Source organism: Hylobates moloch, unplaced genomic scaffold (genome assembly GCF_009828535.3).
Source record: "Hylobates moloch isolate HMO894 unplaced genomic scaffold, HMol_V3 SCAFFOLD_3, whole genome shotgun sequence".
Lineage (NCBI taxonomy): Eukaryota > Metazoa > Chordata > Mammalia > Primates > Hylobatidae > Hylobates > Hylobates moloch.
The window spans coordinates 104,798,539-104,817,455 of record NW_026652278.1 but is presented as its reverse complement, the minus strand read 5'-3'; the positions used below and the strand labels follow the sequence as shown (position 1 = coordinate 104,817,455).

The window sequence follows — 18,917 nt, the reverse complement described above, 5'->3', positions numbered from 1 at the left end:
TCCAGCACCCTAATCCCGACTCCCCAGCCGTGGGACTATTCCAGTAGAATGAAATATTCGTCCCTGTACAAAGTGGCCTGAATGACTGTTTGAGTTCCTGTGTCTGGTTTTCCTGTTTATTCCCTGTGATGCTCAGAGTAATGGCCCATCCAAAGATGTCCAGATGTCCATATGCTAGTCTCCAGAACTTGTAACTGTGTTGTTACGTGGCAAAGGGGAATGAAGGCTGCAGATGGAAGTAAAATAGATTATGCTGGATTATCTGGGTGTGCCCAATTGATCACCGGATCCTTAAAAGTGGAAGAGAGGCAGATCAGGATGTCAGCATGATGAGGTGTGAGACAGACTTGACTTGCTGTTGCTGTGAGGAAGGAGGTCATGAGCCAAGGAATGTGGACAGTCTCTTGAAGCTGGAAAGTGTGCATTGGACATCTGGAAGCCAGAAAAGACAAAGAAATATCCAGAAAGGAACAAAGTCTTGTGGACACCTTGATTTTGGTCTAGTGAGAATATGTTTGACTTGTTAACTTACAAAACTTTATGATGATAAATTTGTGTTGGTCGTAAGCCACTAAATCGCAGTAATTTGTTATAGCAGCAGATAGAAAACTAATATACCCCCTTTAATATAAGGTTATTTTCTATTGATTCTTTCTAGGATTTTAGCTTCTGGTCTGATGTGGATTTACAGCCAGATCACCCAGCTTGAATTGCTTACAGTGTGTCGTCTCATGGTAAAGGCGTTCTATGAGTGAAGTGTATATACTTTAATGTGTGTATACTGTCACATTTTGACTATTTTGGAAGACTTTCACCTCTATTTCTTGTCTTTGAGGCTGATGAATGTGTTTCTAAGTTATAAATTTAATATTAAGGGATTCGTGTATTATTGTTATTGAATCCAAACAATGTGTTAAGTAATATTTAGGGCCAGAAAAATCTCGTACAGAATAATGATTTCTCCTAATGTAAATCTTGGAAAGGGTTTTGTTCAACTTGAGAAATATTAAATTTTTTTTCTATTTTTTTTCTTAAAAGATTGGCAAAGGAGAGAGTGGGTTGCTAAAAGTTTATATTGTTCTCCGAAGAATAGAAACACTTTCCATAGCCCAACTCCAGTAGTAAATAATAATGAACGCTTTAATAATGAAAGAGCAATTGGTTAGTATTAAGAATTGTTTTGATTACAAAGTTAGCATCTCTGCCTGAGCTACCCAACCCCAAAGCGGGGCTGTTAGAGGAAAGCTGCCATATTTCATAGAACTGAGGAAGGAATGCAGCAGACCTCAGGTGGGATTCGAACGCTCTGGCTCTGACCCTCAATGCATATTGGCTCCATGGCCACCTGTAGCTCTCACGTTTTACACGTTATTGATCCCCCAAAGAGACCCGATCTCTTGATTTCAGTTCCAGGGACGGGTCAGCTTGGGTCAGGTGCCCACCCCTTCACCAATCAACTTGTCTCGGGTAATGCAGTCACATTATATAATGGCTACTCTGGTCAGTGATCATGTGGATACAGCATTTTCTCAAAAAATGGTCACAGGTGGGTGGGGGTGGGGCAAAAATATTGGTGTTTGATACAAGGTACTGAAGCTAAGATGTGAAACCTTCTATATACACTTTAAGGACTTCTTTGTCCCTGGAAAGTGATTTTTCTGGGGCTCTTTAGGTAGAGAGGTGTATTAATGGTGCCAGTGTTAGAATCCTTGGCAGTCTCTTCTTGAACCTGCAACTCCAATGGTTAAATCTCATATGCCATATGGTTGTATAACCATTTTCTAGAGAATTCTGTTCCTACTATCTAATGCAGTAACTGACTGAAAAGTACGTATTACTGTTAGACTCTAACATAAGTGGTGGTATTTGTTTTAATGGAGGTGGGATCAGGTATGTGTTCACTTAAGCTTTACATTAAAAAAATTTATATGTGTAAATAAATATATATGCCTTGTAGAAAAATTAGCCATAATCTTACTACCAGAAGAGAACTACTGTTAACTTTGTGTGTGTGTATATGTGGTGGATGGTTTTATGTTACCTCCTGGCTCTTTTGATGTTTCCAATTCTCTAACACTTGTTTAATTAATTCCTTATATTATTGTGTTAAGATAACAGGTATTGTTATTATTTTACTAAGTGGACCATGACTGAAACTATCAGAGTCTCCATTTCGGTTGGTGACCAAGATGAGCCCTACGAAAAGTGGGTGGAATTGAATAGGTTTCTAGTTGGTATGAGTTGTCCTCAGATCCAACCTATTCAACCTACATGAAAATACTTATTTGTCCTTTACCTCTTAAGCAATGAACTTAGGGCTGGGAGCACTGGTGAAGAAACGGAGATGGCATTAGTTTCAGCTCTATTGCTGGTTTCATAATTTTGTTGCTGATGGGAGGCTACCAAGGGACTAGAGATGAACCAGCTTGGCCCTGCTTAGTGGCATCAGTAAAATAACTGCTTGAAGGCCCAAATCAAGACAGTGACTTTTTTTTTTTTTTTTTTTTTTTTTTAAGACTACTCAAGTGCAGTAGTCAGAAGCAGGGAAAAGAGTAGAACAAGAAGTTTAGCCTGTGACTATGAACAATCAACTGAGCTAACTCAACAGTGACATTTTAAAACAGAAAACTTCTGAGATTAGACGGTCACAATAAGGTGTGACAATGAAATTTCCCCTTAGTTCACAGTGCCTTTTTATAATAATATCACTTTCTGCGTCTTTAAAGTTTTTTAATCCTCCAAAGTTAGGTTAACCTGACACTTTCTGTTTTTTTTTTTTTTTTGAGTCAGAGCTTCGCTCTTGTTGCCCAGGCTAGAGTGCAATGGCGTGATCTCGGCTCACTGCAACCTCCGCCTCCCGGGTTCAAGCAATTCTCCTGCCTCAGCCTCCTGAGTAGCTGGGATTACAGGCATGCTCCACCACGCCTGGCTAATTTTGTATTTTTAGTAGAGATGGGATTTCTCCGTGTTGGTCAGGCTGGTCTTGAACTCCTGACCTCAGGTGATCCGCCTGTCTTGGCCTCCCAAAGTGCTGGGATTACAGGCATGAGCCACTGCGCCCGCCCAGGTTAGACACACTCTTTTTAATAGCTAAGCAAAAAAATCCCCTGAAGCCCCCAAAACTCTCAAAATAATACTGACCTAATTTCTACTGGAAATAATTGTACAGTGTTGAGTGTGGGCTCTGAGTCATACTGCTTGGGTTTATCTACCATTCCTGTAATTTGACATAACTCAGATTCCTTTTTTGAAAAACAAGGATTAAATAGTGCCTCCTTCATAGGGTCTCTGTGAATATCAACTGAGGTAAAGTATGTAGTCTCCTTACCACAGCATTTACACACAGTACATGTTCCTCTGAGTAGCATGGGGCAGAGTTAGGTCCTCATTTTTAATGGTCTCATATAAGATTTCTGAACTACAGAGGACATTACTATATCTGGGTAGGAGGAAATAAATCTTTAAATTTGCAATAATAATACTCATACAATTTTTAATATCATTTTCCAAATTTAATTTCATTTTCGCCTTTAATATTTCCTAAGGATTCATGAATCAGATGCAGGGATTCTGTTTCTCCCCATTTTTATTGTTATTGTTGTTGTTTTTCATTTAGGATTTCAATGTGGAGTATTTCTTTTGTGAACTCCCTTACTGTCAGATAATTAACCAGAAATACCAAATAAATGAAGATAGGAAAACACTACATATTTAACATAAAATCTTTTTTCGATGTCTGTATTCTCAAGAAATTATGATTAGGACATGTTTACCTAGTTAAACGAAACCTCTGGCCTCTGTTAGAAAAATATATTTATCTATTGAAAAAAAAGCAGGCATAATTCCAAAATACATCATTTCAAAAGTTCTAGTGTTACCTGTGGTGAGTATGGGCAGGCTCCATGGTCCTTGATCTTTGTCTTCTTGTGAGAAAGAATTCAGCCAAGAGACAGAAGTATATTTAAGGCAGAAACAAGAGTTTATCGAAGCAAAAAAAAGTACACTTGGATGGAACCAAGGGGGACATCAAAAGATTGAGTACCCAGCCTGACCTTTGTCTTAGGGCTCTTAGAGATTTATTATTTCCTATTTTTTTCCCCGTCTCTTCCCCTCCCTGTATGTGCAGTGGTTTGCCAGTATCTGGGAGGGCCTTTTGGTGGTTGAAGTTATGCACATGCTCTCTTAGGGCAATTTTCCCTTACTGGGCTAGCGCTCCCCACCAAGCCCCATGGGAAGGTCATATATTCGTCAAACTCTGTCATTTTGCCCCTTACTGTGCATGCCTGGACATGTCCCCAGAGGAAGACCAAACTCTGCCATCTTAAATTCTTATTGGGAAGTTGTTGCCTATGAGCTCAAGATGTCTCCTGTTAGATTTTCCCGTCACCAGCCCTGACATTCTTTGTGGCCCTGTCCTGCCCTGTTCATATCTGCCTATCTATCTACTCTAAAACTAGTATCTTAAATAAAAACCCTTCTCTGCTCTCTTTTCAAAGTGTCTGCATTAGCTGTTCTTTATTCTTCATCCCCAACTCCCCAGTTTCCATCCCTTCATTTGTATAACTTGTCTCCAAATGCAACTAAAGCAGCGGACCTCTTTTCAAAGCATTTGCTATTGTTGAGCCCTCTTATTTCCTGGCTCCTGTGACACTATTCTCTGGTTCCTGCATTCCTCCTGTATCTGTTTCTTTTGACTGTTTCACTACCCCCAACTTCTAAATGTCAACACTTAGTTGGGCGTCTCTATGTGCTCCCCAGGGGTGAACTCAGCTGGTTTAATGACTTAAAATACAATTTTCCTACTAATGACTCCCAAACTGGAACCTAGACCTCTTTCTTGGGCTGCAGACACATATCCCATCACCTACTTGACATCTTCATCCAAATATCTTATAAACACCTCAAAGTTAACTTTTCGAATAGAACTCTTTCATTTTCCCCCCTTTCCCAAACCTGTTCCTCCCGTTACATTGAAGTCAAATCAGAACCAAGAAGTTATAGTTAAGGGCACTTGCAGCTGCTAGGCTGGCTGTCAGACATCTATAGATTTGGCCAGGAGGGAGACAATGAGTCCAAATAGATTGAGACAGTTTATTATTTACACAGACAGCAAAAGCAGTATCAGGATGGAGTCAGCTCCCTGTATCCTTGATCCTTAGGGATGTCCCTGGATGACAATGAACCAAGGGGACAAGATGACAGATGACAAGTAGAAATAGCTCTGTTGAGGAGCCAACTCTAAACTATAGCTAAACATTTTTATAGTCGGTATCTGTACCTGAATGAGAGTGAGGTCACTGGAAACCAGTTGGATGAGAAATTGCCTCATGGCAGCCTTTTGCAAGACAGGGAGGTATTTTGCAAGATAAATGGCCCTCTGACAGCTCCTTTACGATGGCCTATCTTGCCATGGAGGATCCAGGGAGGATCACGATGTTTTCTACCAAGACTTGTGTCAGACTGTGGTTGTTTTGCCTACGTGGACTACGTGGAGTGAGCAAGGTAGCCATGGCACCGTGCCAGATGTGTTACCCCTACAGTAGTATCTGATTCTACCCCTTCCTTTAGTGTTATATCCAACCTATCAGAAAATCCTGATGATTCTACCTCTAAAATAAATCTGCTCTGCTTTTCACAACCATTGTAAACCCAAGGCACACTATATTCCATTGAGAGTGCTATATATCCACTCTTGCCTTCTTACAATCCATTCTCTAGACAGCAACTAAAGCAATCTTTTGAAAATATGTATATGATGACTGTACATCCTTGCTTACAAAAAATGTCAGTGGCTTTCTATTACACATCAAATAAAACTCATTCTTGGCCTACAAGGTCTTGCATCATCTGGCCCTTAACTACCACTCCAGTATCATCTCATACCACTCTTCCCCCTCACTCATGATGCTTCATTCCCAGTGGTCTTTTTATTCACAGAACATAACAAACTCTTTCCCACCTCTGGTACTTTGTACTTGCTATTCCCTTTGCTTATAAAATGCTTCACACCAGGCTTTTTTAGTTGACTGTTTCCTGCTTAACAATTAGGTTTTAGCCAAGTTAACAACAAGTTAACAATTAAAACTTAAAACAATTAAGTTTTAGCCAAGCTATCTCCTCAGAGAGGATTCTCCTGACCTATGAGAAGTAGTCAATTGGCCCCCAGTTACTCTCTGTCCTATAATCTTATATATTTTCTAACTGTGACCTGTGATTTTCTTACATATTATTGTCTATCTCTCTCACCAGAATGGTAAGCAAAGAGCAGAGACCTTATATGTCTTTGTACTTCTATGTCCCTAACACCCACCAGACACAGTTCCAATAATATTAAATACTATTCCAATATTTGCTGAATAAGTTATTTCTAGTACTTTTTATAAACACAAAACAAAACATTAACTTTTTTTTAACAGTTAAAACACATTTTCTAGTTCCATCTTGCTTTCTTAATTTACTTTTGTCTTCACATCAGATTTAATAAAATAATTACAAGTCAGGAATCAGAATACCTGCATGTTTATGGAGTAAAACCAATGACAGTCAAATAACTTATTACCTTTAAGTGTAAAAATGTGTTTATTCACAACCATTTGTAAATTACCATTTGTTACCATTCCTTCAAAAAATTCTTTATGAACAAAAAGCCAAGAAAAATTACAATAGTAGCTTATGCCAAACCAAAAATATACGTCTGATGTATACAAACTTTAAAAAGCATTAACACAGGCAATGTGAATATAGATTACCTTAAAAATATTTCCAAGACACAGCTACAACTTAAATTATGTTAAGACAGATATAAATAATAGCATTACCTAATGTATTATATTTACATATTTAAAGTATCATATTAATTTCTATGACATAAAAAAGGAGATAAAACTACAGATGTCATTGCTTAGCAGTTCAAATATCGAAAGGGCCACATGATTTTTTTTTTTTTTAAGCACAGCAAGAACTTTAGGTTACTATTTATATCTGGACCTTCCTATATTTATAAGAACATGCACTGTCATTGCTGCAAGAGAAAAAAAATTTAAAAACATTAAGGAAAAACCAGAAAAGAGTTTGCTTACTAAAATCATACCAAATCCTCAGCAAAATCAAGGAAAGCAATTATGGAGTGTTTTCTATCCTTGGTCTTTTAAATTGACATATACATTTTAGAGAAAGGAACAGTTAATTGTCTATCACAAAATGCAGTTATAGATATTGATATGCTTAGTTCTATCCCATTAAAGCACCTTGTACTACAAGGTAAAGGAAAGCTTAATAAAATCAATGGAGCCTTTCATACCAGAAAGGATTTTATTTGAAATACCCGTATTACCTTTTTAGATTTTCTTGTCTTAAATCATGCAGAGAATATGTTCTGTGTAAAATCTAACATCGTTCATTGGAAATATAGAATTTTTAAAAAATAATGGCACCTAAAAACTTAATACTGTATATCAACTAAAGTCAATATAGTGGCATGTAAAATGAAGTGGGAAAAACTAAATATATATATATATATATCTTCTTAAATATTATTTTTTATTATTATCAACTTGAAACTTCCAAACTCTGAAGGGTTATTTTTATATTATCTTTTGTTCAGATTGAATCAACATTATCATACTAGGACATGTAAATAAACACATGTAATGCCGATACTTCAGCATTTCTTAGAGTCATCTACTCAAATCAACTGTACTTACTATTAGATAATAAAATCCAAAGAAGTCATAGAAATAAATAATGCTGGAAAAGGGAACGCTATTCTAAATCTGAATCTGACGATCCCTCCTCATGCTTCCTTCACATCTGCTGAGAATTAATAAAACAGTCTTAACATTTTTCATAGTTAGACAATGAAATAGGCTTCATAAATCATTCAAAGTAAAATTAATTTAAAAAATTGAAAGTGGAAATCTACCATAGTAAACAGAAATGGTATAAAGAAAAGACTTAAAGTAAATTTAATCGGTAACATGACAGGACCATTAAATTGGTCTTGAAAAGCAGAAGGCAGATGATGAAATTGCACTTAATTCTGTATCAATTCAGATCCTATCATCCCTACTCCTTTCTAATAAAATAAGCATTTACAACACGGTTTCTTACACGTCTCCCTTACAAAAAGGCTAAGCACAATCACTTATACATTCTAGTTGGTTTTTAACATTTGGTCATAACTGATAAACAAGGTCACATAATTTTACCCTATCGAGTCTGTTGATCTGTGTCAGAATGCCTTATGCCAGAATCAGACAGTTCTAATACAGGATTTACAAATCCAGAATACTCGGAATTTCCATTATCATCCATTTCGGCACTAACAAAATCATTTTCCCACTCCAGCCCATTGGAATCATCAGAGGCTGATGTAGGATTACTTCCAGTCTTCTTGTTGCTATACTTAAGTGCTGCCCGTAGAATGTCTTCCTCTGTTTTGGAACGTTCTCTCATTGGTAGCATTCTATTCATTCCTATGATTTGAACAGAGTTTTTAGAAATCTCAGAACAGATAATAAAGCTATATTTGAAAACTCCCAAGTTTAGCAATATAGTTTTTATTTAACTATCAGACTTGATGTGTGAATTAACTTAAAGACCCAGTCCCATGGAGGCCTTCTTAAGGGAAATTGTTGGGTTCTAACCCTGAAGTATGCCTCAGATAAAAATAAGTATTAACAGTCACCAAAGGGCAGTTTTGATGCATCACTGATTATCTGATAAGATGAAATTCCTGAAGAGTCATAAATAAAACAGAATGGATGATTTCAACTGCTATTAGTCTTATATGACCAAGTTAGTATGTCTGCCAAAGTCTTTTCCTACCCACATAATTTCATTTCCCAGAGAATGACAATCACTCTAATGATAACATGTACTTTTCCAGCATTTACTAGGTTCCAGTTAATGTGATATATATGTCACAGATATTAACTGATTTAATCCCCAACAACTCTATGGAGTACAGTACTATCATTATTCTCATTCTATAGTTGAGGTAACTGGGACAGAAAGGCTAAGTGATTTGAGTAAGGTCACAGCTAAAAAGTGGTGAAGCAAGAATTTTAATCCATTCAGTCTGGCTCCAAAGTCTGTGGTATTATGCTCTTCTGACTCTACCGCAACAGAGTAGAGATATTTCTATGGGAAATTGTTCTAGATCTAATTCTGAACAAAATGAAATTGGTAAAGTGAAAATGTCAATAATCTTGAAAGGAAAAAATAATGTCATTTTACTGGCAGAAGGAAGGGAGACAGGACAGAAAAGAAATCTGAATCTGTAAGTACAGAATCAACATTGGTAACAGAATTAAAATCTAGGATTCACAAAGAGATTGTAATATTCCTAGACACATTTAATGATTTTCTTTTTTGACCTTAAAGATCAGATCCCATCATAAAAGAACATTTAAATCTGTATCACCGTTGTCTGTCACTCCTGAAAAATCACAAAGACTCAACCCAGTAAAATAAGTTATTTCTATAGATAAGAAAAAAATATGAGCTAGATACTAATATAATTTTGTAGATCTGTATCTGGTGGATTTGTTTCTGTGGATTTATTTCTAAGCGTAGTTATATTTAACTTCTGGCTTTGGACTGTCCACAAGGGGGTAGTAATCCTTCATACTGAGTAATGTCATGGGCTTGGATTACAAAAACCTTAAAGAAATTAACATTTATTTTCTAAATCTAAAGAAACATTAAAAATTAAGCAATTTTCTAAAAATTTTTATCAACAGAGATAATCACCAATACAATAACGGTCTAAAAAGTTTTATATGATTTTTCAAGGCCTTGAATTTATTTCCATTTAAATAAAGACCAAGGTAGATTTACATAAATCAACACAGATTACGTTAAATTTTTCAGGTAAAATTGTGAATTATAAAATACCTTCTTCATCTTCCCACTCTAGATCTAAGGATGTGCTGTCGTCATTTCCACTAGTTGATTTAGTTTTGGTCATTAAATCACAACTGCTTTCTGTATTTGGTGTCAAAACTGTAGCATCTGATGACAGTCCTAGAATATACACGAAATACAACTGAATACTCTCATCTACTCTTTTACGGCAACAGCCGTTTTATTTTGTAACAATTATCTCTCTCTAAATATTATTATTATTGCTTTTAGCTTCATAAGAAATAATTCTGGAAATCATTTTATTGGTAATTTTCTGTTAGGAACAGTATAAAGAAACTTTTCTCTCTTTTTTTTTTGCCATCTAAGCATAGCAAACATGCAAATATAAATGATTATAAACTTTTCAAATATGGTTAACTGTAGATAATATTTTTAACAGTCAATTACAAAGCGGCACAAAAAACAATGAACAAGAAAGATAAAACAAAAAGCAACCTATATTTTCAAAAGGAACCACTAACATACTATGCTTCCACTATTGGGAAGCATACGAGTTTTTGCTTTTGAAACCTGAGGAAATATTTTAATCTTATAAGTCAATTTGTAATAAGTAAAAAATAAGTACACTTTTCTATTACTTCCTCCCACCTTTCCTTTCTTTTTTTGGAAAGGGAAGGGTTAGGATCAGAGTAGAAATGGAAAAAGGAGTGCTTGACTCCCTATATGGATCTATAGAAATAGTCTGAGATTTTTCTTTGCTCTAACTTCTTTTTAAAAAGAAAAGATGAGGTTGTACAATTAATGACTACCTAGGAAATTGACCTATCTGGGAATTACGAATTTAAGAACAGAAAGTTCTTCTACAGAAACAGAGCCAGAATCTCTACTTATCTGTTTACTATGGCATAAAAAGTACAGAAAATACTTTAAAAAACTTACTACTACTTCGAAAAACTTCATACTGTGACTTCATATTTCTCAAACAAGATTCGAAGTCATCTTCTGGCCCTGAACTGTAATAAAAGTGAAATAATTTTTTAATATATTCATAGTAGATGCAGTATGACAAATATTTAAGCTAATGATGGCATTTTGGCTTGAAGACCTATGTCATACAAATTCATAATTGCTGTACAATTAGAGTAACCTAATGAAAATAGTTCTTAATTTTCTTAATACTAACATGAAACTGAAAATAAGATTTTGGTTAATCCTGAAGTCCAATCTCCAAAGCTTAGCCATAAGTCCAACTTTACAATAATGAAGCATGAACAAAATTCTTTGAACGAGTAGTGATACTTGTGGAAATGTGACACTGAAATATCTCTTCCAAAAAATGACCACACATAAACTTTATTATAAGAAAGAGAGGGACTAAAGAAAACACAAACAACTAGGGTATAAACAACTCACCCTAAGGCAATTCAGCTATTGTATCACATCTATATGGGAAATGAGACCACTCTTAAAAATGCAATAAAGTCAGTTTAAATGAATAATAATCATGTTTCAACTTAAACGTGCTCAGTATTCTTCCAAGACAATGTCTTTTAGAAGGAATAATTTTTAGGGAACACATAAACATGAATACGTATATACACATCTTGAGGTGAACGATGCTCTACACAGCAATAAAATGTTCTACCACAAAGGGAAGGAGGCATATGTTTCACTATTTACCTTTGATGTTCTCCATTGTTGGAAGGATGATATTGCTGCACAATTCTCTGCCTTTCTTGCTTTGGAAACATAATGTAATAAAAAAAATCACTCTGTTGTAAAATTATGTATTTTAAAACCACTCAAGCAATACCAAAAAGTACTTTTTTCTAGTTTCTAAAAAAAAAAAAAGTTATTTTGTTGATATGTTTTTCCTTAAATCCATCATTATTCAATTCTATATCCTCTTATTTATGGGAAGAATTTTTCTGAATTTATTTATGTATAATCCAGAAGTGGCCAGAATATTCATAGTGTTATTAAAAAATAACTTTTTTTTAACAGATATGTATTGATATCCTTAACATTCTTAGTATACCCAAGAACTGGAATAATGAGGAGCAGGGAAGGAATAGTTAAAACAATACATGAAGTTCTATTCTGGGTGAGATAAGTAGCAATAAAACAACAGATTTATAAGATCTGGCTGAGCTGACTCAGAAATAATAAAAGCAATTGACTAAGATTTAGAAGAACTGTCGGAGTTGTGGCTCTGATAGCTATTAGCTATGTATCCCTGGCATGGCCTTTACCTTCTGTTCCTTCATCTATAAATTCAGATAGCTATATTACTGCTCTAGCAAACTCAGGGTTCCCATGAAAATCAAATGACTTGGTGGGTGTCTGTGTATGTCTGTGTGTCAGTATGTGCTGTATAGACTGTAATGTGTTCCTACATCAAATATTTAAACCAGGGTAGGAAAAACTCAGAGAATCCTGGAAATCACCCATATGGATGCTGCATATGGAATGCTTTGTCTTTAAAAGGGAAGCAGCAGATAATCTATTACAGGAAAAAGTGTCTATATGATAACCAGAAAAATACTTTTTTTAGTAGAAGGTAAAAGTTAAAAACTTGTTCATTATTTAGAACTGAGTTAAAAAGAAAATATATTCCTTCATATAATCTGCTAAAACAGCACAGAGAGAGAGAGGGAAAAAAATGAAGGGCGGTGGGGGGAGAAGGACACAGTTCACATAGAAATCATGTAATATGATAGACATGATATTTCAGTTTCTCTAAGTTTTACAATGTGACATGATCTTTATACTACTTCAATTAACACTACAGAGGTGAATCCAAACAGGCAAAATACGGAGGAAGATATTAAGGATACCAGCTAAGCACTGTTGTGCTTGAACTTTGGCTCTGGCCCTTATTAACTGTAGGATCTCAAGCGTTACAAAACATATCCTACTCTCAGTTTTCTCATTTGTAAAACAGGGATTAAAAACACTATCTCATAAGATTGTTATGAGGATTAAATAAGGTAAAACATTGCTACTCCTGACAGTTAGGGTTCCATAAATGTCTGTTACTTATAGCTGGCAGGCATTATGGTAATGCAGCATGGTAAGATATGGTAAATCTGCTGCCTTCTCCGATAATATTCCAAAGATTTCTCAAGACCCAAACTCCCAGTCTCCCAAGGACACAAGAATAAAGATGAGAAGCAAATAATAATTTTATGGGGAAAATAGCACAGTTTATCCAGTTCCAGGAAAAAAAGAAATTCTAGCAATTTAAGAAACTGTTAAAAAAAAAAAAACCCTCACAAAACAAAATGCTTTGCCAATTATATTTAAAGGCTAGTTTTGCAATGCTTTCCCTCTAAGAGTACATTTAATTTTTCCAAAAGAATACTGAATTTTATAGCACTAAAATTTATCTTTAGGATAAACAGGAAATAGCATTTGCTAATCTAAACTAAATAGCATTGAGTATCAAGCATGTAATCTGATGTTATTTCTAGCTGTTAAAGACTGACTAATTTGCCTTGAAAATTCTTAAGAATATATGGGTAAACACATTCGCTGTTAAAAAAGAAGTCCTTGAGAATAGGAAAAAAAGAGTCCCAACTAAGATTTGTCAGAGAAAATAAGGAGAAAAGCAACCCTAATATATGCTGGGGTCTTTTCCCCTCACCTCCAAGAGCTTTCGCTGCTTTGCTGCCCTGGCTGCTTCACGCTGTGCAGCGTATAAAGCTTCTTCTTCTAGTCTTAACTTCTCTTCTTGTAAGGCTAACTGTACATGAACAAAACGATAAGGATTAACAAAAATCAGAACCTGTCTAACTGCTCTAAAAATAAAATGCTTCTATTTATAAAACAAAAAATAAATTATTAAAAAATAATTGATCTCTACAAAGCATAACAGATTTGAAATGTTGCAATTGTTTAAATTTCTTCTTTTACAAAATAACCCAAAGGATATAAAACACGTTACAGAATTCCTTAGAAATTGAGTTATGAAGCAGTAGCATCTACTCTGTATAAATATAGAAGTGTTTCTTTAGAATATGCAGTAATCTTCATTTTAAACAATCATTCCAACACCTATGACTCTCACTAGTTTGCCGGTTTTGGCCCTCATAAATCCAGTATCTTTAAGATCAATTACATCACTGTGACCAAAGTGAACTCAGCTTTCACAAAATTCATGTCTTCCCATCTAACTAATATCAATGCACATGTCTCCTTAATTTTATTACTATCAAACTATTAAAAAATTACTTTCAAATGCAAGTTCTTGCCATTCATAAAAGCACACAAACTGCTTTAGTAATATCTATTGTATGTTAAAGTTAACTTGAAAATCAAATTTCAACACAAATTTTTTTCTTTAGACTAATATTAACAGCTACTGTATAGCTTACGTTAATGCTTTTGAAATCAATAATTGGTCCTAAACATACTTTTCTTTTTGAGACAGGTGTTATTCTGTCACCCAGCCCGGAGTACCATAGCACCAACACTGCAGCCTTGACCTCCTGGGCTCAAACCATTCTCCTACCTCAGCCTCCAGAGTAGCTGGGACTACAGGCGTGCGCCACCATCCCGGGTGAATTTTTGTATTTCTTGCAGAGATGAGGTCTTGCCAGGTTGCCCAGGCTGGTTTTTAACTTCTGGACTCAAGCAATCTGCCCATCTTGGCCTCCAAAGTGCTGAGACTATAGGCATGAGCCACCATACCCACATTAAACAGACAAATATATGTATATGTATGTATGTATGTGTGTGTGTGTATTTATTTTTTTTCTGAGACGGTCTTGCTCTGTCACCCAGGCTGGAGTGTAGTGGCTCCCCTTCAACCTCCCGTAGCCTTGAGGATCCTGGGCTCAAGCAATCTTCCCACCTCAGCCTCCTTAGTAGCTGGGACTACAGGTGCGTCCTACCATGCTCGGCTAATTTTTGTATTTTTTTTAGAGATGGGTTTTCACCATGTTGCCCAGGCTGGTCTCAAATTCCTGGGCTTAAGTGATCTGTCCACCTCAGTCTCCCAAAGTGCTGGAACTACAGGTCTCCCAAAGTGCTGGAACTATGACCACCATGCCCGGTCTTAAACAGAAAAATTTTAAATGTGCAGCGGAATATGAATAATTCCATTTAGTTTAGTAGGTGCAAACCATAATTACAGGCCATTTCAATAAACACATTAAATAACTTTAACACTTATGATTATAAGTACTTGGTTCTCTGAGAACAAATACACCAAGACAAAAACTCTTCAAAAAACCACTTATTGTGAAACCGGGTAATTTTTTAAAATTGTTGTTGTTTCCTTTTTGAGACAGGGTCTCACTCTACTGCCCAGGCTAGAGTGCAATGGCATGATCTTGGCTCACTGCAGCCTTGACCTCTCTGGCTCAAGCAATCCTCCCACCTCAGCCTCCCAAGTAGCTGGGACCACAGGCATGCACCACCATACCAAGCTAATTTTGTATTTTTTGTAGAGACGGGGTTTTGCCATGTTGCTGAGGCTGGTCTCAACCTCTTGGGCTCAAGCAATCCGCCTGCCTCAGCCACCCAATGTGCTGGGATTACAAGTGTGAACCTGCTCTAAAAGTTGGTTTTAAATACCAAGGTGCATATTCTTGCCAGAGTTCCTACTTTGTGAATTAAGAAATTATTTTTAAAAGAATGTACTATCTCCATTTTTTGGCAGCATATGATTTCTGATAAATTAAGCCAAACTAAAAGAAATTATAATAGGCTGGAATAATTTAACTCTTAAAACATATTCATCTGTATATATCGAAATATAGGTTCAAAGACTCTACACAATATATTATTTAATAACAACTCTCTCTTTATGATAACATGTACTTAAGCAATATAAAAGACAATTTACCTCTTTTTGAATTTTCTTATCAAGATCTTTTTGTTTTTCAGCAATGGAATCATAATGCCTTTCTCTTAGGTCAACAATTTCTTCCTCAGTAAGAGGCCTAGAGAAAAAAAGGAGGAGGAGAAAAAGAAAAAACAAAAACTTCTGATGAGTCTAAGTCCAAATAAAACACTCAAAAAGCCAGTGAAATTCTCAAATTTTGCTGTTAAAAATGTTAAAGCAATTTTCTACAACTTCACTTGTTAAGAGTAAAAAGTATACATTCTAACACTTGCTATTATTCTAGTATATAAACTGGTAAGATGATACAATATCAGAATAGTTTTTAAAGCATTACAGCCACCTTTTAAGAAATGTGGATTTTATTTACCTTCATCTGGCTCTGCTTCAGCCATCTGACCTATGGGTATATACCCCAAACCATATCCTAAAATGCTCATCATAAAATATAAACATCAGTGTACTATTATTACACACTAATCTCAGCCCTCATGCATTCTGGAACTCTTCTTAATCCTCCTATTTTATCCTGCTTAATCACTCTGACTTCCCCAGGCCCTTCATCCTTCCCTTTTCTCCCAGTCTATCTGTCCCAGTCATCTTCTGGCCTTGCTTCACTTACAACCAATATGGACACCAAGGCAGATCTGAACTACTTTCTTACCAACATACTCACCTTCTTGCACTCCTATCATTATTCCATATTCACTCGGTTTACTCACATTCTGACCGTGGGTCATTTCCATGTTCAGCCCTTTCTGTTTCAGGCTGCTAGAGAAAACCTGACATCAATTTGGCATTCGGCCCCCAGCAGTAGTCCTTTTATATATATGTGGCAACTCCTTCACATATCCTACACTACCAAATTAAAAATCTTCACATACTCAAGTTCCTTATTCATACTTTTTTTATCTTAAAAGGCAATTTCACTCCAAGAAATGAGGAGTATCAACCATGAATCGCCCCAACTTTGTGGCAACCCCCACTTACTTACATATATCCTTCCTATTCTCCTCACCATCCTCTAAAGAGGAATGTTCTTAACTTGTTCAGAGTCACCTACTACATTTACACTCTTGACTCATTCACCATTGAGCCCATCTCTCCTGCCCCACTCCAGGGAGTTCTCTGGGACCTTGTTCTATCAATTACTACCTCTCTTTTACCTTTAACCTATTCCTTTTGTCTGTTTGCACCTCTCTTCCACGTGAAGGAAGGAAGAAGAAACTAAGAAAAAAACCTCCATTTGACCTGTATCTATCTCAAGCTACTGCTCCCTCTTTTTTTTAGCCAAGTCCTGAAATTAAATGTATAATATCAATAGTCAGCATACCTAGCACTTACTATGTGCCTGGCTCTCTTCTAAATGCTTCACATATATTAGCAAATTGTAATCCTCACAACAACTCTCCAAGGTAGATATAAGGATTATACATATGAGGGAAGTGAAACGAAGACAGATTAAGAGTATGGCTAAGTAAGTCATATAGTATGTGGCAAAGCTAGAATCTTAACCCCAGGTAGTGTAGCTCTTGTTCTTAACTACTGTTCTTCTCTTGTCTTCATGTCCTTACCTCCCATTTACTTGTCAACTCGCTGCAGTCTACCTCTGCTCCCATAACTCCAATAACTCTAGCAAAGGTAATCAATGGTTTCTATGTTGCCAAATACAATAGACAATTTTAAGTCCTTATCTTACTACCTCAGTTTCATGGGACAGTGTTAACCATTCCCATCTGTCTGTCTGTCTCCCCTCCCTTGGCTTCCCAAGCTCTCCTGGTTCTTCTTTTTGCCTATTACTTCTTGGTCATCTTCAGAATCCTCTTCTAGTGTCCGCTTAGTCAATCCTCAGATCCTTGCTCTCTCACCATGCTCCACCTCTCCCCAAACCCCCACCTCAGTTAGGTGATCTTGATAACTATCATGGTTAACTAGCCATTTATAGGTATTATCTCCTACTTCTGTCCCTCCAGCTCTAACTTCTGCTAGCCCTAGTTATATATTAGGGCTTTAAAATTTTTTCTTTGAAGTATAACTTAAATAAAATGAAATATAGATTTTAAGTGTTCAGTTCATAAAGTTGTATTGATAATTGTATACACTCATGTAACTTCCACTGGAAGCAAGATATATAACACTTCCATCACCTCACATACTTTCCTTGTGCCCCTTTACAATGAATTCTCTCACTTTGCTTATGCAATTTCTAATGCCCTCCTGCTCTGCCAGGATAGTTAGCATTAACCAACCTTTCAAAAATCAACACCAGGTGTTATCCCCTTAAAAATGTCTTCTTGGATTTTGTTTTGGGCAAACAGCCTCTTCTCTAGGGTTCCCTAGAGTGTTCTATAATCACTATTTAATTGCCTTCCCTATCTCATATTGATATTAGTCATCTTGAGAATCTATCTCCCAGACCAGGATGTTCTTTCTTCTAATGGAGAGACAATGTCTGATTTTTAAAATCCCAGTGTCTAGCACGGTGCTTGGCACATGATAGTTGCTTAATAAATGTTTGCTAAACTAAAAAAAGTAAGGATTATTTGTTCATAATATAACATTGTATATGAAAAATATTCTCTTGAAATTAAGAATGCTCTTTTGACGTAAAGATACTTCATTAACACATGCAATTTTAATAAAATATTTAAAAGCTGCTTAAATAATTATAGTATAAGGTTTTAGTTACTATTAAAAGATGTGAAAAAATTTAGTAGAACAAGTTTTAGAATGCATAAGGAAGGAAAGGGGTAATAAAGTTAAAAAATTTAAAAGAAATGTACTTATCAATATTAAACAGTTTTAAGAAAACTAAAAAACATGTAACAGGTACAACAGGAAAGCATCTAGGCACTTATATTAAATTCTTTAATATTCAAAAGTCTTTTGAGATATATAATATTTGTCTCAATCTTATAGAAAGACAAATCTAAAAGTTCTGAAATGTAAACTGTTTAATGTCTCAAAGCAAGCAAATGATAAAGCCTGACTTCTTAAGAGAGTTTTCTTCCAGTTCGCATAGAAGTTTTTTTTTGTTTTTTTTTTTTTTTTAACAAAGCCTTACCTATGACTGCTTCCTGGGCTCTCCCCCTGTACAAAAATTAATTAAACAATTAAAACAAATTCATTAGTTAACTTCTGTTTAAAGTAACCAATACAATTTTTATTTAATCGAAATACTTTCAACTTACCCATTTTTTCT

At 35.7% G+C, this 18,917-nt stretch overlaps 1 protein-coding gene across 3 annotated transcripts in view; it reads right to left on the bottom strand.

Annotated features, from left to right (window-relative positions):
* Positions 1-313: 313 nt before the first annotated feature.
* AP1AR (adaptor related protein complex 1 associated regulatory protein) overlaps positions 314-18,917 on the bottom strand; it is a 44,750-nt gene continuing 26,146 nt past the window's right edge. Inside the window, exons 4-11 of one of the 3 annotated variants that reach the window (XM_058436640.1) lie at positions 18,780-18,805; positions 15,719-15,815; positions 13,514-13,612; positions 11,548-11,606; positions 10,807-10,880; positions 9,898-10,026; positions 8,208-8,474; positions 314-432 (exon numbers count right to left, since the gene is read on the bottom strand). In XM_058436640.1, the coding sequence (XP_058292623.1) occupies positions 8,209-8,474; positions 9,898-10,026; positions 10,807-10,880; positions 11,548-11,606; positions 13,514-13,612; positions 15,719-15,815; positions 18,780-18,805 (750 nt within the window). In that variant the 3' untranslated portion in view covers positions 314-432; position 8,208. Of the gene's footprint in view, positions 433-6,609; positions 8,475-9,897; positions 10,027-10,806; positions 10,881-11,547; positions 11,607-13,513; positions 13,613-15,718; positions 15,816-18,779; positions 18,806-18,917 lie in introns of those variants that run through there. The other 2 variants (XM_058436639.1, XM_032145486.2) reach the window with 2 other exon arrangements.